The 24,439-nt window shown below is 43.3% G+C and overlaps 1 protein-coding gene across 1 annotated transcript in view; it reads right to left on the reverse strand.

Moving 5' to 3' along the window:
• Window positions 1-24,439, reverse strand: part of MDN1 (midasin AAA ATPase 1) — a 154,186-nt gene that overhangs the window by 79,215 nt on the left and 50,532 nt on the right. The window contains exons 26-38 of the mRNA XM_090036605.1: window positions 18,531-18,677; window positions 17,859-18,000; window positions 17,567-17,701; window positions 17,355-17,490; window positions 16,340-16,478; window positions 16,102-16,232; window positions 14,662-14,806; window positions 11,779-11,908; window positions 9,068-9,289; window positions 7,240-7,434; window positions 5,502-5,710; window positions 1,725-1,847; window positions 46-243 (exon numbers count right to left, since the gene is read on the reverse strand). Of these exons, the coding sequence (XP_089892731.1) occupies window positions 46-243; window positions 1,725-1,847; window positions 5,502-5,710; window positions 7,240-7,434; window positions 9,068-9,289; window positions 11,779-11,908; window positions 14,662-14,806; window positions 16,102-16,232; window positions 16,340-16,478; window positions 17,355-17,490; window positions 17,567-17,701; window positions 17,859-18,000; window positions 18,531-18,677 (2,052 nt within the window). The remainder of the gene's footprint in view (window positions 1-45; window positions 244-1,724; window positions 1,848-5,501; window positions 5,711-7,239; window positions 7,435-9,067; window positions 9,290-11,778; window positions 11,909-14,661; window positions 14,807-16,101; window positions 16,233-16,339; window positions 16,479-17,354; window positions 17,491-17,566; window positions 17,702-17,858; window positions 18,001-18,530; window positions 18,678-24,439) is intronic.

The raw sequence follows: 24,439 nt of genomic DNA on the forward strand, positions 1-24,439 counted from the left end.
TAAATACAGGATGGTGGCACAGCTCGAAATAAACTGATGACTTGCCTGCGTAAATCTATTGAGGAAAGATTTGGGCAAACCCTTTCGTCCACCCCCCTGCCGATATGGATTCTGGCATCCAAAGATCTTTGTCTTCTTATGTTGCACATGAAAACTCATTCCCAATTCTGGGATGTAAATCTCTGCCCGATGGTCAAAGCAGGCGTTCAGTCCTTCTAATACAGACTGGGAAGCCAGATTCAGCTATTTGAGAAAAGAAATAGAAAAAAATAATAATATTGCATAAAAATAGCACCTCCCATGACCTCTACTTTAACAGGCTATAATTTGTGTATGAAGGTAAGATTCTAATCCCCTGTTCCCATTCAGAAAAAGTTTCTGAAACCATCTCCAGCCATTGTTCTATATTATGACAGGACAGCAGTTGAAGCTGTAATTACAAATTTTTCTATTTCGGTTCTTCCACCATGGTGTCAATAGGGTATTACAGCATCATTTCATTATAAAAATCTGTCCTTTGTGCACTCATTGTTTCTTTTGGGCTAATTTTTATGCTTACTCCTAAGTCTGCAGGTTAAATTTTTGTTAAGCTACAAAAGTTAACAGAGATGTTTAAGTTACATAAGTATTTTAAACTGGCGGTTTTACAACAGAGAATGTAAGACTTCACACTTAGCACAATTATAATCAAGATCTCCAGGAGAAACTTGATCTTTGCTATTTTTTTAAAATAAAATACCGCATTAAGAGTTTAAGGATAAACTTTTCCAAAGTGTCTAAATAACTTTGAATCCAAAATCTTAAATAACTTTCAGAGCTTGGGAGTCCTATTTTAAGTCACTGTACTTAAAACTTTTGAATGTCTATATTACTTCTGAATCGAGAACAGGGGTGCCAAACTCAACCTGGATGACTCTTCTTCAGCAATCCCTCACAGTTGAGGATGATTGTCTTCCATGACTGTCTCATCTGTGTATCTGAAAATGGCTGACGAGGCCTATCTGGGATTGACTGACACTACTGCAGCTCAGACATGTTTCCATGTGGGGTGGATGGTGCTGGCTTCTCGATTTGGTTCACAACATGCTTGATTTGGCTTCCGCTCCCACTTTTCCATCTCCTGTTGTTGTCCTGAGATTTCAAAGTACTGAGATCCCTGCAACAGACTCTTCCTCCATTTGGGGTGGTCCTGGGTGATCCTGGGCCCCAAAGAGCCAGCTGGATGAGTAGCACGGTGTCAGTCCACAGGTCAGATCAAGCCCACAGACCAGCACTCTATACCGCATGAAGCACCATACACTGTTCTGAATCAATCTGGCATGTGCTGCAGGCAGCATGCAGGTCCATCCTGATGCCTGCAGGCAGCACCAAGGGCTCTGTAGGCTAGATCTCTGATGCCCTTTATCAAGAATGTAGGGCTTTGTCTATGCTTAACAGGGTTTTCAAGTACTGCTGTACCAGTATATTCCACTTGGAGATGCAGCAGGAGTTTTTCATTAATATAACTGCATCTGCATTCTGCTGTACAGCTATACTGATTAGAGGTGTGACTTTTTTCACTCCTAACAGGCACAACTATGGTAACAAGCTTTCAAATGTAAACTTAGCCTTGGGCTCCCAAGTCATTTAGACACTTGTGAAAAGTTTGCACAAGACCCCACAAATCACCATGTTTTTCTTCTTCTAAATGCTCTATATTGATTGTATGCCAGATGTGCACTCACCTCATCTAGCACAATCCAGTGTCCAGCCTTTAATGCCGCAAGCAGAGGCCCATCCCGCCAGGCAAATTCTCCTCCCTTTCCACCTTCTACAGGCAAATCTGTGCCAAACAAGTCTGTTATGTCCTTTGGAAATAAAGGAGAAACGCAAAGATCTGTGAAACTACATAAAAGATCATAAAATCCCTAACAGCCTGTTGCTGACCTTGGCTTGATTTATTTTTAAAGTGAACAACATTCCAACCTTACTTTAAGAGTTGTGGCATATAAAACATTTTCTGAGTTTTCTATGTTTGGCTTCCAGTTACCCATTAGTGCATTCAACAAAGGGTGTAGACCGACTACATGTTTATTCTGGAGTCACTCACTCAATATTTTTACCCTGGAGGAACAAACAGACACACAACTAACTCTGTGAAGCTGGCTGCCAGCAGTAGGCTCTATTACTAGTAAATAGGGGAGTTAGTTTGCCCTGAGCAAATAGCTACCCTGGAATGAAACTCACAATGATAGGGGACACACAACACATATACCAGAGTAGCATTCTCCAAAGTAAATTTAAATCGTCTCTCAGAAGTAACTTTACATTGGAGAACAGCATTTTCTCTGAAGTAAATCCTGTGCATTGTACCCCACCAAATTTTGGGGTGTTCGTGGGATGTCACGAATGTTTTCTTGAGTTTGTTCTATGGATATGGCATGCATGGTCTCACTGAAAAGCTAAGGGTATAATGCATTCATTTGCTTTTATCACGGTATGGCATATTTACATTATCTTTATGCACCTTTGTGATTTTGAATATGGTTTAATGAAAAGACCCAAGGGATGCATATTTAAGGAAAAGGATTCATAGACTGTAAGGCTGGAAGGCATCTCAGAAGATCATTGGGTCCAGCCCCTTGCACCAGGCAGGAAAGACACCTGGGTTTAGGTGACCCCAGCAAGTTGATCAACTGTCCAGTCTCCTCTTGAAGAAAAATTTCCAGGGTAGATGATTGCATCACCTCTGAAGGGAGCTTATTCCACAGTCTGGACACTAACCGTGAAGAAGTTTTTCCGAATGTTGAGCCTGAAACGGTCTTCCAGGAGTCTGTGGCCATTACTCCTGGTTTTCCCCAAGGGTGTCCTGGTGAACACTTGTTCACAGAGCCCTTGATATACCCCCCTGATGTAGCGGTAAGCTGCTACCAAGTCCTGTCTCAGCCTTCTCTTTTTCAGGCTAAAGAGTCCCAGATCCCTCAGCAAATGGTCAGGAGGCTGGAGTACATGACTTCTGAGGAGAGGCTGAGGGAACTGGGCTTATTTAGTTTAGAGAAGAGAAGACTGAGCAGGGATTTAATAGCAGCCTTCAACTACCTGCAGGGGGTTTCCAAAGAGGATGGATCTAGACTGTTCTCCGTGGTGGCAGATGACAGAACAAGGAGCAAGAGTCTCAAGTTGCAGCAAAGGAAGTTTACATTAGATATTAGGGGAAAAAAACTCTCACCAGGACAGTAGTAAAGCACCCAGAGAGGTTGTGGAATTTCCATCCTTAGAGGATTTTAAGATCTGGTTAGACAAAGACTTGGCTGGGACGATCTAGTTGGGACTGGTCCTGCTTTGAGAAGATGCTGATTCAGAAAATTAGTGATTCGGACATAGACACACCTTTAAATGTTTTTTCTACATACCTCAAGGTACGAGGCACAGCTCGTGAATGCTGCAGTGCTGAGGCAGATGGAGCGTGCCCCAGAGGAGTGTCGGGGGGCCCCCCCGCATGCTTGGCAGTGAACCTGGAAGTGGCCAGGAAGTACTTCCAGTCCACTTCCGGGTCCGCTGCTGAGCATGCTGGGAGGGCCCCCCACCCCCGCTTGGCGATCAGCAGCAGGGGGACCCCAGGTGCCCCTCCCCAGACCCAGGAAGCAACAGTGGCCAAGCCAGGAGGGCTCACTCCCCAGTGGACCCAGAAGTGGACCAGAATGCTAGTCCACTTCCAGGTCTGTTGCTGAGCATGCTGGGAAGCCCCCTGCACACCTGTGCGACACTACATCCACCCCACCATCCCAGCGTTCATGAGCCACCTGGTACCTTGAGGGATGTAGAAAAAAACATTTAAAGCTGTGTCTAAATTTGAATCTCTCCGAATTGATCCGGAGGTTCCGACTCATTTCAGAGAGATTAAAGGGTCTCCTAATTCAATTCAAATTTGGAGATTTGGCCACCAAATCTCCGCCAAATTGAATCAGGATCTGAAGCTTTGCACAGCTCTAGTATAAGGCAGTGGAACTGAGTGTTGCAAGGATAAAGAGTTATCCCAGGTCAAACCTTAGTCTGTTCCTTGGGATAAGCAGCAGGACAGTGGTGGAAAACTTGGGCCTTTGAGGATATCCTGTGGACAGGTTTGTGACAATGTGTCCACTCCAATATTCCAGCAGGGTAAAGTGAGAATGTTCTCATGTAAAAGTGTGGTGGGTGTCCACACTAAAAAGAAGGAAAAAAACTCCCTTTAAATCTTTCAAGCAACTGACCAGGACCCAAGATAAACTCAGAATCTATGAAGATGTGCACACAATTTGATCTAGAACAGTGTTTGTCAACCCTTTTAGATGGAAGCCACCCCTCCGTAACTTCTGTGAATTGAGTGGCATCACATTTCAAAAACTACCATATTTACTCAAATCTATCATAAGGTTTCCCCACCTCCCCTTTCAGCACTGGGGAAAAAGCCCTCCTCTTATATTTGAATATGGGCGAAGCAAGCAGCTGCTGTGCCTCCAGAAGGGGCCAGGCTGGATCAGTCATGCAGCAGGTAGAGGGCACATGAAGCAAGGGTGAGTGGGGTACAGTGCAGGGGGAGCACAGGGAAGGGGTGTATGGTGCTAGAGGGAGCATGGAGGAAAGGGTGGCAGTATGGCAGAAAGGGCATATGGGGCTGGGGGAACGGAAGGGGGGCAAAGCATGGATAAGGGACATGCAGAGCACATGGAAGGGGCATGCACTGCAGAGGGGCATAGGGAAAGGGAACCACAGAGTGCAGTGGGAAGTTGCTGTGGCTCCAACCCCAACCCTGACCTGGGCTGTGGGGTAGAAGCTGAAGCCAGAGCTATCACTACTACCTGGCCCAGCCAGGTGCTCCATGCCCCCACACAGACAGAGCCAGACCAGCTGCAAAGGTAAGCAATGGGGTGGGGACAGGGGAAACAGGGGGACAGGCAAGGCAGGTGGGGCTTGTTCACTTGTCACGGCTTTTCCTGTAGCAGTGGTAGGGGTGGGGAATGAATTTAAGAGGTCCTTTCAACAGCTAGATTCTAGACCTGGAAAATTAAAACACATTAATAATTTTCCATGACTGGAATATAATACATGGGTGGGGAGTGGGTATCATCTTAAATTCAAATTTGTCTTAGTTTTGGGTAAATGCAGTAATTTATTACAGTTTTCCCTCCTAGCTGATGGGCTGGGCAATGGCAGTGGGGGAGCATCGAGGCAAGAAAGGGCCTGAGCACAAGCCTGTGTTTATCATCTCATTTATCTCATTATATCTTGTGGTAACACCCTTCAAAGGATCTCACATCACCCTGAGACTCACTGGCCTATAATACAGCTTCTAGAAATGGCACTTTCCTAACAGAAGCTCTCCATTCTTTCTAGTACCCTACTCCTACTTAGTTTTATCTCAAACTGATGATGGAAGCTCAACACTTACAACTCAGCGTCCGAGTATTCATACTTTTATAGAAACTACTATTTTATACACACACACTGAAAAATGTACAGTTAGGGGGAACATTCTACTTTACCGTTTGTTCAGACAGGTTGATTCGAACAAGGCAATTTCCTGAAGCATTTGCCAGTGCTGCTACTAGACTGGTCTTCCCCACACCTGGTGAGCCCTCCAGGAGAATAGGTTTGTTTAGCTGCAAGGCTCTTAACACCCTTTGTGCATTCATTGCTGTAGTTCCTGCATTTAGAGCGTAATCTGTTACACTGTTCCTCTGAAGGCCAGGGCCTAAAACATGGGGAAAGAAAAAAAATGTCAAAAATTACAAGCAAGGATGTTACAGAGTATTAAGGAGCAAGTTTTCAGTCTGTTGGCTCGCTTTTCACCCCATTACAGAAAGTGATAGAATACAGACCTGCAACTCATTTGCAGTGAGTATTTATCATTATTTATCCAGTATTTATCATTAAGAAAAAACGGATCGAGCAGATGCTTAAGTTTGCATACCTGCTCATGTCTGAACATTGACTTTACAGTGGGTTTGGATATAGGAATAAACCACAATGGAGGTAAGGGAATGAAAATCAAACTGATCAATTCTCTTCTGAGCCTACAACTAGCTGCAGGTGGAAATAAGAGGCAGGTTTTTGAAGGTATAACCTTAAAGGAGTGGCAATGCATGTTATAGGAAAAAGGGTTCATTTTTCACATGCTGTCAGTACGTGGAGCAAAAGTTGAAATTACATGCCTATCATGCATATATTTTCTTTTCTTTTATTATCCCACACAACCAGGAAAAGCATCAAGTTTGTTGCCCAACAGAAAGCTCCACACTTTCTATCTTTCTGTATCACTAGTGATATCAGCTAATCAGGATATCACACTGATTTCACTAATAAAAGAGCATTTCTAATTTTTGTGAGGTGAGTCACTCCCTTGGCTTTATAGACTGTGAAACTCATTTTCTATGAAAAAAAATTCCATCCTTATTTCCATACTTATTTCTGAGCTAATCTGTCTGGAGACAGTGAGTGGTTTTTCCAAACGCTATATCAAGTCTGATGGAATTGGTGGATGAGTAAATATTCTAACCTACTGCAAAGGGCAGCAAACAAAGCAATGGATTTAAACTACAGGAAAGCAGATTTAGATTAATCTCAAAACAAATAAAAAGGAACAAAAAAGCACCAAAAATGAAAACCTGAACCAAAAGGGCTTCTTAACAACCAGAGGCCAATGGAACAAATTCTCCAGTGAAATTGTACAATCTTGTCGATTGGAGATTTTCAAGAAAACGTACATCTGGAATGGTTTAGGAATAGTGCATCCTACATTTTGCAGGATGAACCTAAAGTGACCCTTGTAGTCAACTTCCACCCCTACCATCCAGTGATTCCTCAGGCTGGCTATTGGATTGCCTTTTCCAGCCTCTACAGGTAGATAAGCTCTGCTCAAGGACTGATGGTAGTGGGTGAACTGAATGTGAAAAGCACAAAAGTATTGCTTCCCAAAACTGAAGCGAGTTGATTATCAAGGGATGCACTGAAATAAGTCCGAAGGCAATAAACAAATGACTGAAAAAATGATTGCTAAACAAGTGAAAAATTTAGATATGTTTGAGGATACTTTGCACTAATTTTATAAAAAGACAAGAGGTTGATATTACAAATGTTACAACACTTTCTAAATTATAATCATAGAGCCTTTGTTATGGGTTAGTACTTGGTAAGTCATTAAATCCCTCCCCCCAAAAAAAAACCCCAAAAAAACCCAACAGCAAACAAACTTGACATCAATGCCTGCCAAAAATGTCTTGCCTCTAGGTATGAAAAATGGATGTATTCCTACAAAATTATCAATCCATATAAATTCCTTCTCCTTCATTCTGTCATAAATCCTCAGCTCATTCTTCTGATGTTCTGTAAGCTCAACAACTCTGCAAAGCTTCTGATGTAAAAATTTCAGACACTTTTCACGTGCTGATAAGGCAGTATGAGCTGAGCAGGATATACCTATATTAAAAGAATGCAGAAGTAAAGTAAACTGTACATGTATAGCTAGATACAATCATTTCACAGTTTGTGCACAAAGTACATGGATACATACACATGGAACATGTTTCTTGATGAACTAATATTGATTTCCACAGAGCATGAAACATTTAAAAATATCACATAGCAAAATTTACTACAGGATGCATTAAAAATCAGAAAAAGTTGTATTTACTCTCAGCCAACAGCTGTTGGCAGTACCTATTATTAAGGCAGACTAACACTTCCCACTGTAAGACCCTACTTTCAACTGTTCATAACTTCACAAAACTAACTTGGGCTGAAATTTTCTGAGCAGGTTTTAGCTTCAGGCTTAATTTTATGGAAAAGACACCATGAGAAAGACAGGTGGGAGTAGGCACACAGTCTAGAGAAGAAGCAGGAGAAAGGGGACAATGTGACCCACAAACCCATGTAGGAAAGGAAGAGACACACTGACAAGGAGCTGAGGTGCCTGTGGAAGAACTAGAACCGAATCATGTTTTTGAATGGAAACAGCCAGGCACTGTCCTGTTTTGTGTACAACCCCAGTCCCACAAGGACACATTAGATATTTTGTGGACATGCCTATTAGATCTAGACCCCAAGAAAAGAAAAGCAGGGAAATGCCAAGGTTGAGGATTCTAGCAGAGCTGAAGTGGTAGATGTCCATGGTGACAGGCACAGCATTGACAAGACTAAGACAGAAGCAGAACTTTTAGGTGAGTAGGAAACTGCACCAGATGAAACTTAAGTTGGTCTAAAGACTTCAGGCTTTGGGAAGTAGGGGTTTGATGACCACACCTTTGGAATTTGGGCACTTAAATACTGTGGTATCTGTTACATAGATCCCCTCTACATGTCACAGGTATTGAGCAATTACCTAGTTAATTATGCAATTACCTATCACACAATAAAAAGCTCCAGCCAACTATAAAGTTAGCCCTCAAATGTGTGTGCTAACTTTCTAGCTGGTTGCTATTGAGCTCTAATTTGCACATGTAGCACTGTCTGCCCTGCAGCTGGGAGCCTCATCAGTTGGCACAGCTCTCAGCCACAGGAGTGCACCATGCCCAGCATAAAACCCCCAAGCCCTAGAGATCATGGTTGCCACAATCCCTAGGGCTCCGAGGTGCTGAAACCCCTAAAGCAAGAGGATTGCTGCAGGGGTGAGCCGTCACCCCAGGAGTGCAGGAAATTCCCAGGGCCAGTAGATTGCAGGGTTTCCCGCACCTCTGGGGAGGAGAGATCACTGTAGCAGTGATCTTCCAACTCTGGGGGTGTATGAGGTGCTCCTGTAGCTCGGAGACCCTCAACTGAGATGTGTGGGGCTCACAGCCACAGAAGCTTGTTTCTTGCTGGTGCAGAGGGAGCCTGAGATCAGACTTCCCCTGCTCCAACAGTGAAGTGCAATGGGATCTAATACAGGATCCCACAATCATGCCTCCTGTGTAGCATGACAGGAGAGGCAATTGTGTAAATTGTGTATTAGATCCCATTGCACCTTTATATACACAGAGGGTTACAATAGCAAAATAAGGAGAGGGAGCGGGAGAGGGAATGAGAAACATTTTTAATATACTAATCTGTTCTTCATTAAATACTGAAGACCTACCTGAACCAATGGCATCAATATACACCAAGCATGCAGCATGGACAAAAGATATCGCTGGAGAAATGCACTCCTCAGACAATTCTGACACTCCATCTTCTACCATGACATTCATGAAGTTAACCCATGATAAGACATCCCGTACACTGAGAATAAACTGGCGGCCAAATTCTTGGTTAGTCAGCCATTCAATGAAGTCCATCATGAGCTCAGCTATGTCTGCCTCTAAAACATAAAAAATATCGTGCAATTGTCAACTAGATGTTATAGGTCACCTCCCAGATTTTGCTGTAGAACAAGAATAGGGATTTTCATAGTGTAAAGAAAAATTATAAATTCTTTGAATTTTTAAAAAATATTTGTATTGAAAGCCAGTGCTTTTAAAGAGAAAAAACAAACATTTATATTTCTCAGTGAAACATACTTTAAAAATGTCCATCCAAACCCCCTCCACTCTCACAATGATTATATTCATTATATGAATGATACAAGGGAGATAGTTCTTGAAATTTCTGATGTCTTTAAGTGCTATACTGGGTCAGAACAATGGTCCATCTAGCCCAGTACCCTGTTTCTGATAGCGGCAGAAGTGGATACTATACAAGGAGAGCATAGAACTGGATATCCCTAGACCCTCAACCTTTTTTCATTTGAAAATTTTCAGTGGAGGTGTGGACCCCTCTAAATTCTAAGTGTGGGTATTCACACATTTTTGATTGATTGTAGTCATCTTTCACAGACCCCTTAGACACAGTCTGCAGACCACAGGTTGAAAACCACTGCTCAAGGAGTGATCAATCTCTTATTTAATACCCACTCTGGCATCCACTATTTATTGGTTTAGAGATGCCAGAGGAAACATCTCCAACTATTTAGTTCCAGGGATCACTGTCTCGTCAATAAAACAGGGCAATAATTTTCTTTGATAGTATTCACAATTTTACATTGAAAACCGATGACTGAGCTCATTATTCAGAGAAAAGTGGTTTTTAACATGCAAGACAATTGATACTGTCATTGTCATTGTAATTTTAATTATGCAGTATTACTGGACTAGTCTATCTGCAGAAAGAAATTTTCTAACTGAATTGAAGAACTCACCTACTTTAAAAGATTGAAGTTCAAAGAGAATTATGGCTTTAATGTAGAATTTTGCTTATGTTGCATTGCAGAGGTGAGATTTCATGATCAGCGGGTTCTTTTCTTGCCTTAAATTCTGTTAATGAGTCTCTGACCTACCAAACTTTTATTCATTTATTTATTCTTAACACTTGTTATGAACTTTTGAGCAGAACACCAGAAACCAGATGAAACTAATTTGATCCATAACTAGCAAGTGAATATGAAGGATGCCATTTTACATCTGAGGTTATGAAATGTTTTTCATCAAAGCCAAAAATAACTGCTTCCTTCTTTTCTGAGTTTGCAAAGAATATGAAGTAAATTCCTTCATAAATCTGGTCACTTACGGTTGAAAATCAGTTTCCAGTGACAAAAAGGGCTTCCTGAAAAATGCAGGGAAAGTGAAGCTAGCCTTAGAAGTTTTCTGCAGGGCAAATGCAAAGCCACCACAAGCTGGATTTGCTCTGTGGGCTGCTGATCTCCAGCCTTAAGAATTAGAAGACACGGAAGTAAACCAAGCCCCTGAAAGCTCCTTCAAGGTTTCAATAACGGAGGTTAAAGGCCCTTCAAGATTAAATGTTTGGATAATGGAGAGTAAGATATAGCGGGCAGGAGTGACTCCTTGAGCTACTCAAATGCTGTAAAGCCAAGTAAAGGGTATCTGCCATTCGGATCCTTTTACTGCATGGAAATCTGGGGACTCTTCTTCATTAGTGTCTTGAGGATCCTATGGAGTGAGCTGGCTTTCCACAAAGATGAGATTCTCTTTGTATAATGGCTGCTTTTTGTCTGTCAAAGCATCACAAGTGTTTCTCCCCTGCAGCCTTTGAGAGAGCTTCTGCCACCATGAGTGAACCTTCTTCCCCCTTCAGTGAAGCTGAAGAGCTAGTTTCATCTCATCTCAAGAAAGTGGCACCAGTGTCTAAGCAGACTACCCAGTTTTCTCTCAATTAAGTGTAGGTGTTAAAAAAAAAGGTTTAAGACTACAGCAAAGCATAATCCTCCAGGAGGCTCACCTCCCAACCTTGTTTTTATCATTCACTGGATAGCCATGGAAGTCACCTCCCTTGCTGTGCATTTGAGTAATCAAACTGAAACAGCACAGGGAGAAGCAGCTGAATGAGGAAACTATAGATGGAACCAGTTATCCTGTCTACTTTCCCGGCAAACGGAGGAAGGAAGAACCCACTACCTGTAACATTACAGACTGCACTGCAGACCAGTTAATATTTACTGCAATTCAAGTAATGCACATTTAGCTTTTGCTGGTGCAAGAAACAGAAATTATGAATTTGGACCTTCAATTACGTGGAAAACAAAGTAAGCTTTTAATGAGATGGGCACTGTTGAGCTGCTAGGAAAGGGGAGCTTGACACTGCTTTGCTACCAACTTCTCATCAGTCATACGAAAGTGACGTTTATGAAAGGAAGAACAGAGGCCAATGCCTATCATGAAGTCAGCCTGCAGATACACATTTATGGAAATTAGGGATATCATGAGATGAATCCTTGGCAAAACTACATCAATATCCAGGTGTTTGAATCTTACCTCACCTCCCCATCCCAGCACCCAGCCACCCATTTATTCTTACTTTGCTGGTTTATTCTATGCAGAGAAAGTCCTGGTTGAAGATTGTGCTTTACGATCTGTATTAAATCATCACGACTGTTGCTCTGTGGACACCATATCTCTGTAAATCTGTTGCGCAGTGCAGGAGAAAGCTGCAAACAAACAAACATATAGCCAATCAACTTTCATTATGGCTACTACAAACATATGTTATCTACAAGTGAAATTAAATGTTTATAGGTTAATAGATCTGGAGCTTATGAATCATTACAACAATAAGCTAATCCCTTTTCAAAATAACTTACTGTTCCTTCTAGTGCTACCAAGGGTGTTTATAACTATCGTTAGAATGAGAAAATGCAGGTTTTAGGATCTTCTATTGTGTGCTCAAAAGAAACGAGGAGCTGCTATTTCTAAAAGACTGAAAGAAGAAATTGAGCTAGCTTGCAAAACCTCGGAGACAAAGCATATCAAACAAGAGCCATGCAAGTCAGCAGCCCCCTTGCTCTTGGAAAAGGAGACTTACATCCAGGATTGACCTGAAACTCCCTTAACCCCTCTCTTCTTCAGGCTGGATTAAAATGAATCAATGCAAAGGCAATGAACACAGGTCCTTTTGGTGGATTTGTCAGCACATTCAAAATGACCAACTTTTCTTTATTGAATAAAGTGAGTCTATAAACTCACTAGGGGGGACCAGAAGGGTTTGGGAGAGGCCTTGTTTCCCCTAGCGCCCCCTGGCATAACAAGGAATAACGGCCACAAGTTATTGGAGAGGAGGTTTAGGTTAGACATCCGTAAGAACTACTTCATAGTTAGGGCAGCTAGGATCTGAAACCAACTTCCAAGGGAAGTGGTGCTGGCTCCTACCCTGGGGGTCTTTAAGAGGAGGCTTGACGCCTACCTAGGTGGGATCGTTTGAGCCCAGTTTTTTCTCCTGCCCTGGCAGGAGGTCGGACTTGAAGATCTATAAGGTCCCTTCCAACCCGACTTCTATGATTCTATGAATACTCCCCTTTCTTTGGGAGTAAACAAAAATTAGTCTAGAGACCTGACTTTCTTTAGGGAGCTTTAAAGACAGTTTTTGGATAACTTAATGGGTTATTTGAGAACTATAGTTTTAAATTAATAAGAACCAACTGGAATGCTTGTCTAGATTTTTTTTTTTTAAAATGAAGAACCCAATGTGACAACTTCTGTTGTCAGTTTGTTTGAAGCATCATCTGTCCTATCAATTCTACACTGCTCCACATACATCTTATAATCAGCATTGGATGGGGGCTATATTTTTTCCTAAGAGTTGCAAGTCATCGGTGCAGTATTTTTCACATTGTATCTGCTAATGTGATTTAATGTTTGAATTTTTCCTTATTATCATTCTGCTCAGCATTCACATACATTATTAAGATGACAGTACTTGCAAGTGATGAAAGATAAGATAGCCAAGGTTTTTTCAGAGCCTTAAGGCAGACTCCGATATGAACCACTCCAATATGAACTTCTAACAAACGTATATTACATGCATATAACAACACAGTATCACAACTATATGGCACTAAATTTTAACATTAAGCAATGTCTACCAACTATTTGGATGTTGGCATAGAAAGTTTCTTGAGCAAGTTTGCAGACAAAAATGGGAAAAGACTGCAAAAATGTTAAAGGATGACAGCACAATTCAGAAGGATCTCGCCAGATTGGAAAGTTGAGCTAGAGCTAACAGGATGAAGTTCAATGTAAATAAATATAAGGTGCTACACTGTGGGAAAAATAAATCAAAAACACAAATAAAAAATGGGTGACACCTGGCTGAATGGCAGCTCTATAGAGAGGAACTTGGCAGTCTTAAAAGACCGCAGACTTAATGCGAGTCTGCAGAGTGATGCAGCTGCACAAAGGGCAAATGCAGTTTTGGGCTGCATCGATAGAAGCATTAGGGTGCAATATGTGGGAGGTGATAGTGCCTCTCTACTCAGCTCTGGTCAGACCTCACCTAGAATACTGCATGCAAGTCTGGGCTCCACATTTTAAAAAGGACACAGAGAAGATTCAGAGGTGAGCAACAAAGACGATCAAGGTTTTGGAAGGCAAGTCTTACAAGAAGCAGCGGAAGGAGCTAGGCATGTTCAGCTTGGGAAAAAGGCTAAGAGGGGACATGGTAGCAGTCTTAAAAAACCTGAAGGGCTACCATAAAGAAGGAAAGTATATAGAAGCAGGACATTGGCTGCTGTGGTTCCCCTGCTTTATCTGTGGCAGGTTATGGTGTTAGGTCTATGTCAGTGGTCTCCAACCTTTTTAAGTAGATTACCTTTAGCATTTAAAAGCAACCCAAGATCTACTGTATGCCACTGCTACCTCCTCTCCACCCTCCTGCCCAGCAGGTAAGTCTGTGGGGAAAGAAGCGGGGGGAGCACATCAAGGCAAAGGGAGAAAAATTATTTGGGGGTGCACCTCCTGAGCAGGTAAGTCCCACCCAGCCGGGGCCCCACTCGATTTATCCCTGCTCCTGCCTCTGCCGCACTGTCCCTCACCACAGGGGCCTCGATCTAGCCTCTGCCTCTTCCCTCCCCCACAGACTGACCTGCTGGGCTGGGATGCACACATGCATGCATACACGTGGGCACTCAGCCCCCACCCCAGCCTCAGATCGACTCTAAGAGGCTCCAAGATCTACCAGTGAATAAAGAGCCACTAGTTGCTGACCACTGGTCTATGCTGTATCAGGATTGAGGGTAGTCTTATGCACAGTTTACATTATGGTTTCTATGGGATGGTTTGGAACTGCCTCAGGCAGCAAGCTGGACTAGATGACCTCTACAGGTCCCTTCCAGCCGTACATCTCTATGATTCTATGAATTAACATGTTCAAAATGCATATTAGATTTCTAGCAGCCTCAGCAGTTACCTCTTTTTTCCCAAAGTCACCACCTGGATTCATAGTTGCCAGGATACGAAATTTCTTTCCTGCAACCAGTAGCTCTACTTCATTATCCTCGTCTTCTTGACTACCTTTCTCAGCAAGCACCAATGTCTTTTCAGCTTCAAGAACACTAAGGAGAAATTTTTAAAAACGTAATATTCAAATATACTTGTTTTATTTGAACCCCACACCTGGCAATTCAGAAATCCTCTTGCCGTACATAAAAAACATGTAGAGTGGTTTCAATAAAATGGTTTTCTATAAAATGTGAATTATACATTCTCTTTATCATTTATGAAGACATTTATGAATAGGTAAGTATGGAAAGCTCAAATTAACTTTGCAATGAAAGCCTGCACCCAAGTTAAAGTGGCCAGTCAGAAGACCTGTACTGCAAAATGAAACTTTCCTAACTTTCCAATGAAATAAGGAAACTTGAAGAAATATTTGCAAAGACATGAAGAGAACCCTGAAAGAACTGGCATGAAATAGAAATCCTGAAGGCAGTGGAGAAAGTGACTGCCAGTCATCTCAAGAGGTCTGGTAATCAGATGGACAGTAATGTAGTAATCAAACACTAACATACAGAATAAGTTGTAACAGTTTTACACACAATAACCAGCTCTTTCCCTGGTTCTTGACAATTTGTGACACTTTCCAAGAATGCAGAGTTTCTCATTGAAAATACTCTATTACAGAAGCTTAGAGAAAGTACAGCTTTCAAAAACTTTACTTAAACATAAAAAGCTATAGTGCTACCTACAGGCTTCATTGCAGATTTTACTTATGTTATGCAAATTATTCTATTTTCCATTCTTGCTCTATTGTACTACTGCATATTGTTTCAACTGAACTGAGTTTAACTGTATTTTCTGAAGACATCATCGGTTTACAGAAATGGACCCTCTTGTCCCTCAGTAGAAGGTGACTGTTACAGCTTGAGTAGAAGTCAAGCACAGAAATATCTATGGCTACAAAATATCTCAGGACAGAAACAATCCCAAAATACACACCATTTCCACAAAACTTGAACCAATCTGCACATTTCTATTTCTGTTTCAGAATATTTAAAGTTTTTCCAGTATTGCTTTAGTAGTGACGTAACCGCAGTAAATGCCCATTTGTCTATCATACCCACTCCCTGTCATCCCCTCCTGCCAGTAGCCTCTCAAACACGAGAAAGTTGTAAGAGTACAGGATTTCTAGTTACAGCAGTTAACAAGACATCAGTCACAGCACCTTAATCTCCAGTGAACCACTGAGTTACGTTGACTCATTTTTATTTAATCAAAAACTGAACAACTAAGAGAAAGGAAGAGAGTTAATAAGCTAAACAATTAGAAACATCTGAAGGAAGCTATATTTGTCCATTTCATGTCTGCAAAGAGCAGCCATATCCAAGCAGCACATTTTTACCATACATACCTGTTAAGTCTCTCCAAGACAGAATCATCCGCTAAAGAAATCTCATCAAGGAGGAAAAAGCCATCTTCCCTCATTGCCAATACAAGAGGTCCATCATGCCATTCAAAGAGCCTAGAACTGCCAGGTTCCTCCTAGGCAATGGAGATGGAAAGGAATCTCAAAACCCATTTGTCAGTTCCTGCTCCCTCAATGATGCTAAAGCTGAGTGATAGCAAGAACCCCTTGTTATGAGACAGACCTTGTCATTTGACCTCTGCCTGATCGGCCGTAGTCCCCCCAGGAAGTCTGATGTTTCCATATGCAAGTGGCAGTTCACAGAGTATAACTTCTGATTTGCTAATGCTGCAAATATCTGGCAAACAGTAGTTTTACCACATCTGTAACACACAAAGAAAGGAATGGAGTCAGCTGAAGCTACGCATGTAGTTTCTGTATTTATTCAATGGGGGAAAAATACCCTCGATCTTAGATTCAAGTATGGGGGGTTGAGCAGGGGTTGGCAGCAGCTGCAACATCAATTCTGACCTAGAACCCAGGGTCCGAGTCAATGCACGCATCCTTCCCCACCCCTGCTGCTGCCTACCTTCCCACTGCAGCTCCAGTTGAGGCTGGGGTCACACATTCCAGCCTGGGGCAAGGAGCACATGCTTCCTTCAGCCCCTGCCCGAACAGGCAACAGTGGTTCCAGTGTGGCAGCTCTGGTCCCAGAGAAGATACTGCCACTGCTGAGTGCTTGGGCAAGTGCTGGAAGCAGCATGTGCTCTGTGCTCCTTGTTCTGTGCTGACAGGGCCTCAGAGCAGCAGGCAAAACTGTGATAGGACAGTAAACAGCAACAGCAGTAAAGGGTGGTGGCATGTGGGGCAGGTGCCAGGGAGTACAGGCACTGTGTAGGGGGGAGGGAGAGCAGGCACGCAGGATGCAGGCACCAGGGGAGCAAGTTGGGGGTAAAGGGGAGGTAGCAATGGGCAGGAGCTAGACTACTTCATTCCCTTGTCACTTGTTCCCCTGGCTGCTGCTTGTCTGACTGCAGTAGTGGAGGGCAAGACTACCGTCTAAAATTAGGTTCTATCTATGGAAAATGAGAACAAATTTATAAATTTTCCAAGCCTACAATCTAGTTACTGGGGGAGGAGAGTGCAGAGGCGAGAGTCACCTTACATTCAAAACTATCTTGGATTTGGGTAAATCTGGTAATTATCTGTAGCAAAAACATATAGAACAATTCATTAATGTAATAATAAAAACAGGTTACCCAGTTTCTCCCACCAGAAGAACTGGTTCACCAAACTCCAGGGCTCGCCCCACCAGAACTGCAAGCCTCCTCATCCCTTGAGTCCAGACAATATGGCCAAACTCCCTAACCAGAGACATCTGTGTAGATGATTTAGCTGCACAACACAGAACAAATTATTAGCTCTGATCATGCATGTAAAGTTCCTGATTTAGTTCTTTCTGAAAACTCACCTAATAGCTTCCTAACACTTTCCTCTGAGAAGAGAGAGTAGGGATACAATTTCTTCTTAAAATGTTTTTCAAGAACACTTTGAATAACATCTGCCTCCTCCTGTTTCCTGACTCTGCCTGTCAGAAGCATAAAACCTGTAAATAAGACAAGAGAAATCAGTATAGTCACTTTCTCTTTTTAAAGTGAAATGTTACTGCTAACCGGGGGCAAAAACAGGGATCAGGAAGAAAAAGTTATAGCTATTTCCTAAAAACAGCAGTGATACCATCAAGAACAGAGACAGAGACACACCATCATTTGCCAGATGTTGAAGCCAGTCATAATCCTTCTCTGTCTGTTCTGCCATTCTGTATCTTTCAGCCCAACGAAACAAGTCCCGAAGAGTAATGTAGCCATGCTTCCCAGCAAACACTGTTGACCCTCTGCGATAAGACTACCAAAGGAAGAGACAGAACAAGATCATACACTTTTCAGAAACCAAATACTTAAAAGCAAAATCCCTAAAAAGCTGTCAATATACTACACTTCCTAACAAATCACCATAATCAGAACTTAGTAGATTCATACTCCCCACCTGAGTGTCACCTCTTATTTATTAATTGGAATAAAAAGAAAGATTTAGGTTTCTCACTAAAAAAACCCAGCTGTTTAGAGTTTTCAGTCTTACTGTATTCCAAACACAGCACAAAAACTAAACACAAAGACCCCAAGCAGCAAGAGACAGCAGCAAGATACCACCCAAGAAAACACTCCCAACGCCTCAAAACAACAGCTATTACACTTCTCCTATTTTCTATAGGTTTAAATCATCTAGCTGCAGTATTCTTACCCAGGGATCATGTTATTATTTAAAATATTTCTGTTGGTGCCATTTTCCTATTGAAGGGCTCTTGGTTCCTTTTATTTACAGATCTGAACAACATGTATATAGACTTTTCTGTTTAAAAAACAAAGTTTCTGTACCTGCAGATCTAGCATGACTTTGACAAGTTTACTGCAGTAAGAAGGTGGCAGACTGCATCGCTTGTGCAGGATGGTTTCCAGTTCACCACTTGGAAGTTCATCAAAATGAAGCTCCACAAAACGATTCCTGAAGGCTCTAGACAACACCTAAAAGATAAATCAGAGAATGGCATTTCTGAACTGTGCTTTCTCTCTTTAATATGCTGTAAATACATCCAGCCCATAATGCCAAAGGAAGCTGGACTGTCTGGTGGTGTGTTGGTTAATTCTTGGAGGAAGAGGGAACAGTTTGGCTAATGATTCAACTTCTGAAAAGGACATCAACAGTCCCAGCAGTCTATTTTTCAGTATTCTGGGATAAATCAACCATTCAGGGTCAACAAAACTTCAATTTATATGGGCTCCAACACAGCAAAGTATATATATGCTGTTCACAGAATGTGACTGTACTTCACATCATTTACATGGAAAAGCCAGTTCCAGTCATATACAAGCCTGATATTCTCATCAGTCAAAGAACCCAAGATTTTTAAGTTGAGATCATATAAGGATATCACTTCCCCCGGGCCCCCCTTCTTTTTTCTTTTAATTAAAAACCAATTGAAAATTTCATATATTTTTGTTGAGGAAGCAACATATAAATCTATCTCAGAAAAATCCCTTCTACCCAGTCTAACCAGATATTTACAAAAAAATTATTTATTTGAAAGCTTACAGGTGCACACACCTTCTTCAGGCATAGGAGAAGATTGTAAAATTTCTCCTAGATGGAAATGAAAATTCAACCTATTCCAACCAGAAGATCTTATGACACTTTCTGATCTCCTATGAAATATGAACCTTCATTTCCACCTAGGATAAATTTTACAATCTTTACATTCTCCTATGACTGAAGAAGGGTGAATGTGCTTGAAAGGTGGTAAATAAAGAATTCTTTTTTTGCAAATATCTGTTATTAAACCAACTAGATATCACCTCTCCCATGAGTTGGTGGATGGGTCGTTTTCCATCTGGAGGGACGTGGGCAGTGGGGTTCCACAGGGCTCAGTACTCAGGTCCGCACTGTTCAACACCTTCATCAGCGACTTGGACGAGGGGGTAAAAAGTACCCTGTTCAAATCTGCTGATGACACTAAGATGTGGGGGGATGTGGGCATGCTAGAAGGAAGGAATAGGCTGCAATCAGACCTAGACAGGTTACAGGGGTGGGCGGATAAGAATAGGATGGGATTCAACACTGACAAGTGCAAGGTGATGCACCTGGGGAGGAAGAACCAGCAGCATACCTACAGGCTGGGGAACTCCCTTCTCGTTAGTGCAGAGGCAGAAAAGGATCTTGGAGTCATCATTAATGCCAAGATAAACATGGGCCGTCAGTGTGGGGATGCAGTCAGGAAGGCCAACCATACTTTGTCATGCATTCAGAGGCATCTCAAGCAGGTCCAAAGAGGTGATCCTCCCCCTCTATGCGGCGCTGGTCAGGCCGCAGCTGGAGTACTGCGTCCAGTGCTGGGCGCCACACTTCAAGAGGGATGTGGACAACATGGAGATGGTCCAGAGGAGGGCCACTCATGATCAGGGAGCAGCAGGGCAGGTCCTATGAGGAGAGGCTAAGGGACCTGAACCTGTTCAGCCTCCACAAGAGAAGGCTGAGGGGGGATCTAGTGGCCTGTTACAAACTAGTCAGAGGGGACCAGCAGGCATTGGGGGAGCCCCTGTTCCCCTGAGCACTACCAGGAGTGACCAGGAATAATGGTCACAAGCTCGCAGAGGGTAAATTCAGATTAGACATCAGGAGGCGCTACTTCACTGTCAGGGCAGCTAGGATCTGGAACCAACTTCCAAGTGAAGTGGTGCTGCCTCCTACCTTGTCTTAAAGACAAAGCTAGACGAACACCTTGCTGGAGTCGTTTGATCCCAGTACTCTTTCCTGCCATGGCAGGGGGTCGGACTTGATGATCTGCTCAGATCCTTCTGACCCTACAAACTATGAAACTATGAGTTCTGATTCCTTTTGCCTGTAGATCAATACAGCTACAACCCGTATCCCTTCTGCCCAGTCTGGAAGTCTAGACCTCTTTTTCTAGGGCAGTGATTCTCAAACCAGGGTGTTGAGGCATCCGGGTGTGCCACAAGATTCTTTGAAGGGTGCCCCAGAGTGAGGAGATAAGCAGGTAACTGCTAGCTCAGGCCCTTCCCTGCCTTGTAGATTCCCTGCCCCCACTGCAAGGAGGTAAACACTATAATAAATACATTTTTAAATGGGATGCCACTCAATTAACAAAAAAAAATATAGAGGGATGCCTTGAATGTAACAAAGAATACACTAGGTCTAAAAATGATCAAGAACCACTGCTTTAGAGCATATGTCCACTTAAGTTTACATAGACGTGTTTATAAGCTTAGTATCTGGGCACCGTATCAGCTCTAATACACAGTGTGAGGATATATTAAACTAGGAAAAAGTGTTGTTATCTCCATTTTACAAATGAGAAATTCAAAGCTCAGAAAGACTAAGGCCTCCTCTACTTCTTATAGGTATCACACAGGTTAACTGCGCAATTACGTTGAAAACAACTACACATGCGAAGTACTGAACAGGGCTCCCAGCTGCAGGGGTGCCCAGCCAGGGTTGCAAGTCCTGGCAGCACCATGCAGCTGCTGGGACCTAGAGTCCCACAGCTGCAGATGCTGGGTGCCCACAGAATGCCTTGCAAAAAACTCCTGGGGTAGGAGGATCACCATGTGAGGCAATCCCTCTACCCAAGGGTGCATGGGGCTCCAAGACACAGAAACTTGCTTCTTGCCCATGACTGCATTTTTAAGCTGAGTTAAGATCAGGCTCCTCATTGCACCGGCAGTAAGGTGCAATCGGAGCTAATTCTTGATCCCACAATTGCGCTTTCTGCCATGTACATGTAAATTGCACGTTAGATCCCACTGCACTTTTATGTGCACATGTAGAGGGGGGCCTAAGGGACAGACCTAGTTTGGCCTTGTAGACACTTCCACTTAGGTTTTAAAATGCCCAAAACACAGGCATTCTGCTCCATAAAACTGATCCAAATCAAGAGGGTGAGGCACCTACGTTCCCTATAGGGTTAACAAAGAGTTTAACATCTTCAAAGATTTAACAAGAGCACCCAGGTGCTGATCAGGGAAATGCACAGAACTAGACAACAGGAAACACTAGGAGAAAATCATGCATGACCTCTACCCTTTTCCAGAGGTTAGGAAGCAGACTCAGGACTGGCCATAAAGTGCTGCCATCATCTTGTGATGCAAAGCACATAGAGGGGAGGTGCCCAATGGATGTGGTGGTGTCCATTTTTGGCATAAACAACCTAGTGGCCAGAGCAGAGGTTCTCAAACTGTGATCTGTGGAGCTTCATTTAGGTGGTCCTCAGAAAGGTTGCAGAACAAATCGAGAATATCTGTACTTGTAAGGTAAGACTACTGATATTAAAATGAGTTGTTTGCTTTGATTTGTAGAAAAAAAAAAAGGTTTATTAAAGTGGTCCACTGAGACCCTCAGCAACTTTCAAATGGTCCGCAAAAAAAAGTGAGAACCACTGGGCTAGAGCACTTAGCCAGGAAGCAGGATGTGTAGATTCTAGGTCTGACAAAATTAAAACCCACATCTCCTACCTCTTAAGAGTATCCCAGTGACCAGGCTACAGAGCAAGCTAGATGATGGCACGCTCTACCCCTCCTGCTCAAAGTGGGCTACTGGGCTGTGAAATTCATGGGGCCAGAAGGAGGGCAAGTAAGAAAAACTATGGCCTAGTCATGAGGGTGCTTCCCTGCGGAGGTGGGAAAGCAGAATTTTACTAACTGCTTCAAATTTTTCTGTTTTTTAAACGAACAACTAATTACTGTAAAATATAAACCTGGCAAGTCAGTCAGCAACACAGAAGTCCTTGACTTCAGGAAAGCTGACTCTGACAAGCTCAGGAGGCTTGTCAGTCAGGCCCTAAGGGACCATGACCCCAGGGGGGAGGGGAGTCCAGGAAGAGTGGCTGCTCCTCAAGGAAGTGAGCCTCAATGCATAAGCCAGTTCTATTCCATCTCAGAGGAAAGGCAGCAGGAGGGCACAGAAGCCCCCCTGGGTCTCCAGGGATCCAGAAGACCTCCTGAGGCTAAAAAGAAAGGCCTACAAAGGATGGAGGATGGGATTCACCTCCAAGGAGGAATATTCTGCACTGGTCCAGTCTTGCAGGGAGCAAACCAGGAAAGCCAAGGCTGCAACTGAACTCCAACTAGCTTTGAGCATCAAGGACAATAAAAAGTCCTTTTTCAGATATGTGCAGAGCTGGAGGAAAAGCAAGGGCAACATTGGACACCTAGTGAACTAGATGGGACAACTGATGCCCAGGAAAAAGCCAACCTATTAAATGGGTACTTTGCATCAGTCTTTCATCAGTCCCATGGGATGCCCATGCCCACTAAGGACAGGCAGGTCCAGGTGAGGGAGATCCCCTGCCCTGCATCAATGCCAACCTCATAAAGGAACACCTTGAGAGGTTGGATACCTTCATGTCAGCCAGCCCTGACAATATACACCCCAGGGTACTCAAGGAACTGGCAAACATCATAGCCCAGACTCTGGCACGGATCTTTGAAATCTCCTGGCACTCTGATGTAGTGCCTGAAGTCTGGAAGAAGGCCAATGTGGTGCCTATCTTCAAGAAAGGGAGGAAAGTGGATCCGACTAACTACAGGCCCATCAGCCTGACTTCTATCCCGGGGAAGATCTTAGAAATGTTTATGAAAGACGTCATCCTTAATGGACTGGCTGATGCCAACATCCTGAGGGATAGCCAGCACAGGTTTGTTGCAGGTAGATCTTGCTTGACCAACCTCATTTCCATTATGACCAGGTGACCTATCCCCCGGACAAGGGAAAAGAGTTTGATGTCATATATCTTGACTTCAAAAAAGCCTTCGATCTGGTATCCCATGATCACCTCTTGACAAAACTGGCCAATTGTGGCCTTGGGTCCACCATGATCCGCTGGCTGGGAAATTGGCTCCGTGGTCGGACCCAGAGCGTAGTAATTGATGGAAGTCCATCATCATGGTGTCCTGTGACCAGTGGGGTCCCCCAAGGCTCTGTCCTTGGACCCATATTTTTCAACACCTTCATTAATGATGTGGACATTGGAGTCAGAAGCAGATTGGCCAAGTTCACTGATGACACCAAACTTTGGGACAAAGCATCCATACCAGAAGACAGGCAGGCGATCCAGGCTGACCTGGACAGGCTCAGCAAGTGGGCAGACGAGAACCTGATGGTGTTTAACACTGAAAAATGCAAGGTTCTCCACCTCGGGGAAAAAAACCTGCAGCATCCTTATCTACACTGGCTAGCACTACGGAAGAAAGAGACTTGGGGGTCATCACTGACCACAAGATGAACATGAGCCTGCAATGCGATGCTGCAGCTAGTAAAGCGACCAAAACACTGGCGTGCATCCATAGATGCTTCTCAAGCAAATCCCAGGATTCCATTCTCCCCTTGTACTCGGCTTTGGTGAGGCTGCAGCTGGAGTACAGTATCTAGTTTTGGGCTCCACAATTTAAAAAGGACGTGGAGAAGCTTGAGAGTCCAGAGAAGAGCCATGCACATGATCAGAGGTCAGGAAAACAGACCGTATGATGACAGGCTGAAAGCCATGGGGCTCTTTAATCTGGAAAAGCTCAGGCTCAGGGCTGATCTGATGGCCACCTATAAGTTTATCAGGGCTGACCACAGTATCTGGGGGAACATTTGTTCACCAGAGTGCCTCAAGGGATGATGAGGTCGAACAGTTATAAAATACTGCAAGACCATTTCAGGCTGGACATAGGGAAGAATTTCTTTACTGTCTGAGCCCCCATGTTCTGGAACAGCCTGCCATAGGAGGTGG

The sequence above is a fragment of the Crocodylus siamensis genome, chromosome 1 (genome assembly GCF_052110815.1).
Source record: "Crocodylus siamensis isolate JL-2025a chromosome 1, ASM5211081v1, whole genome shotgun sequence".
Lineage (NCBI taxonomy): Eukaryota > Metazoa > Chordata > Crocodylia > Crocodylidae > Crocodylus > Crocodylus siamensis.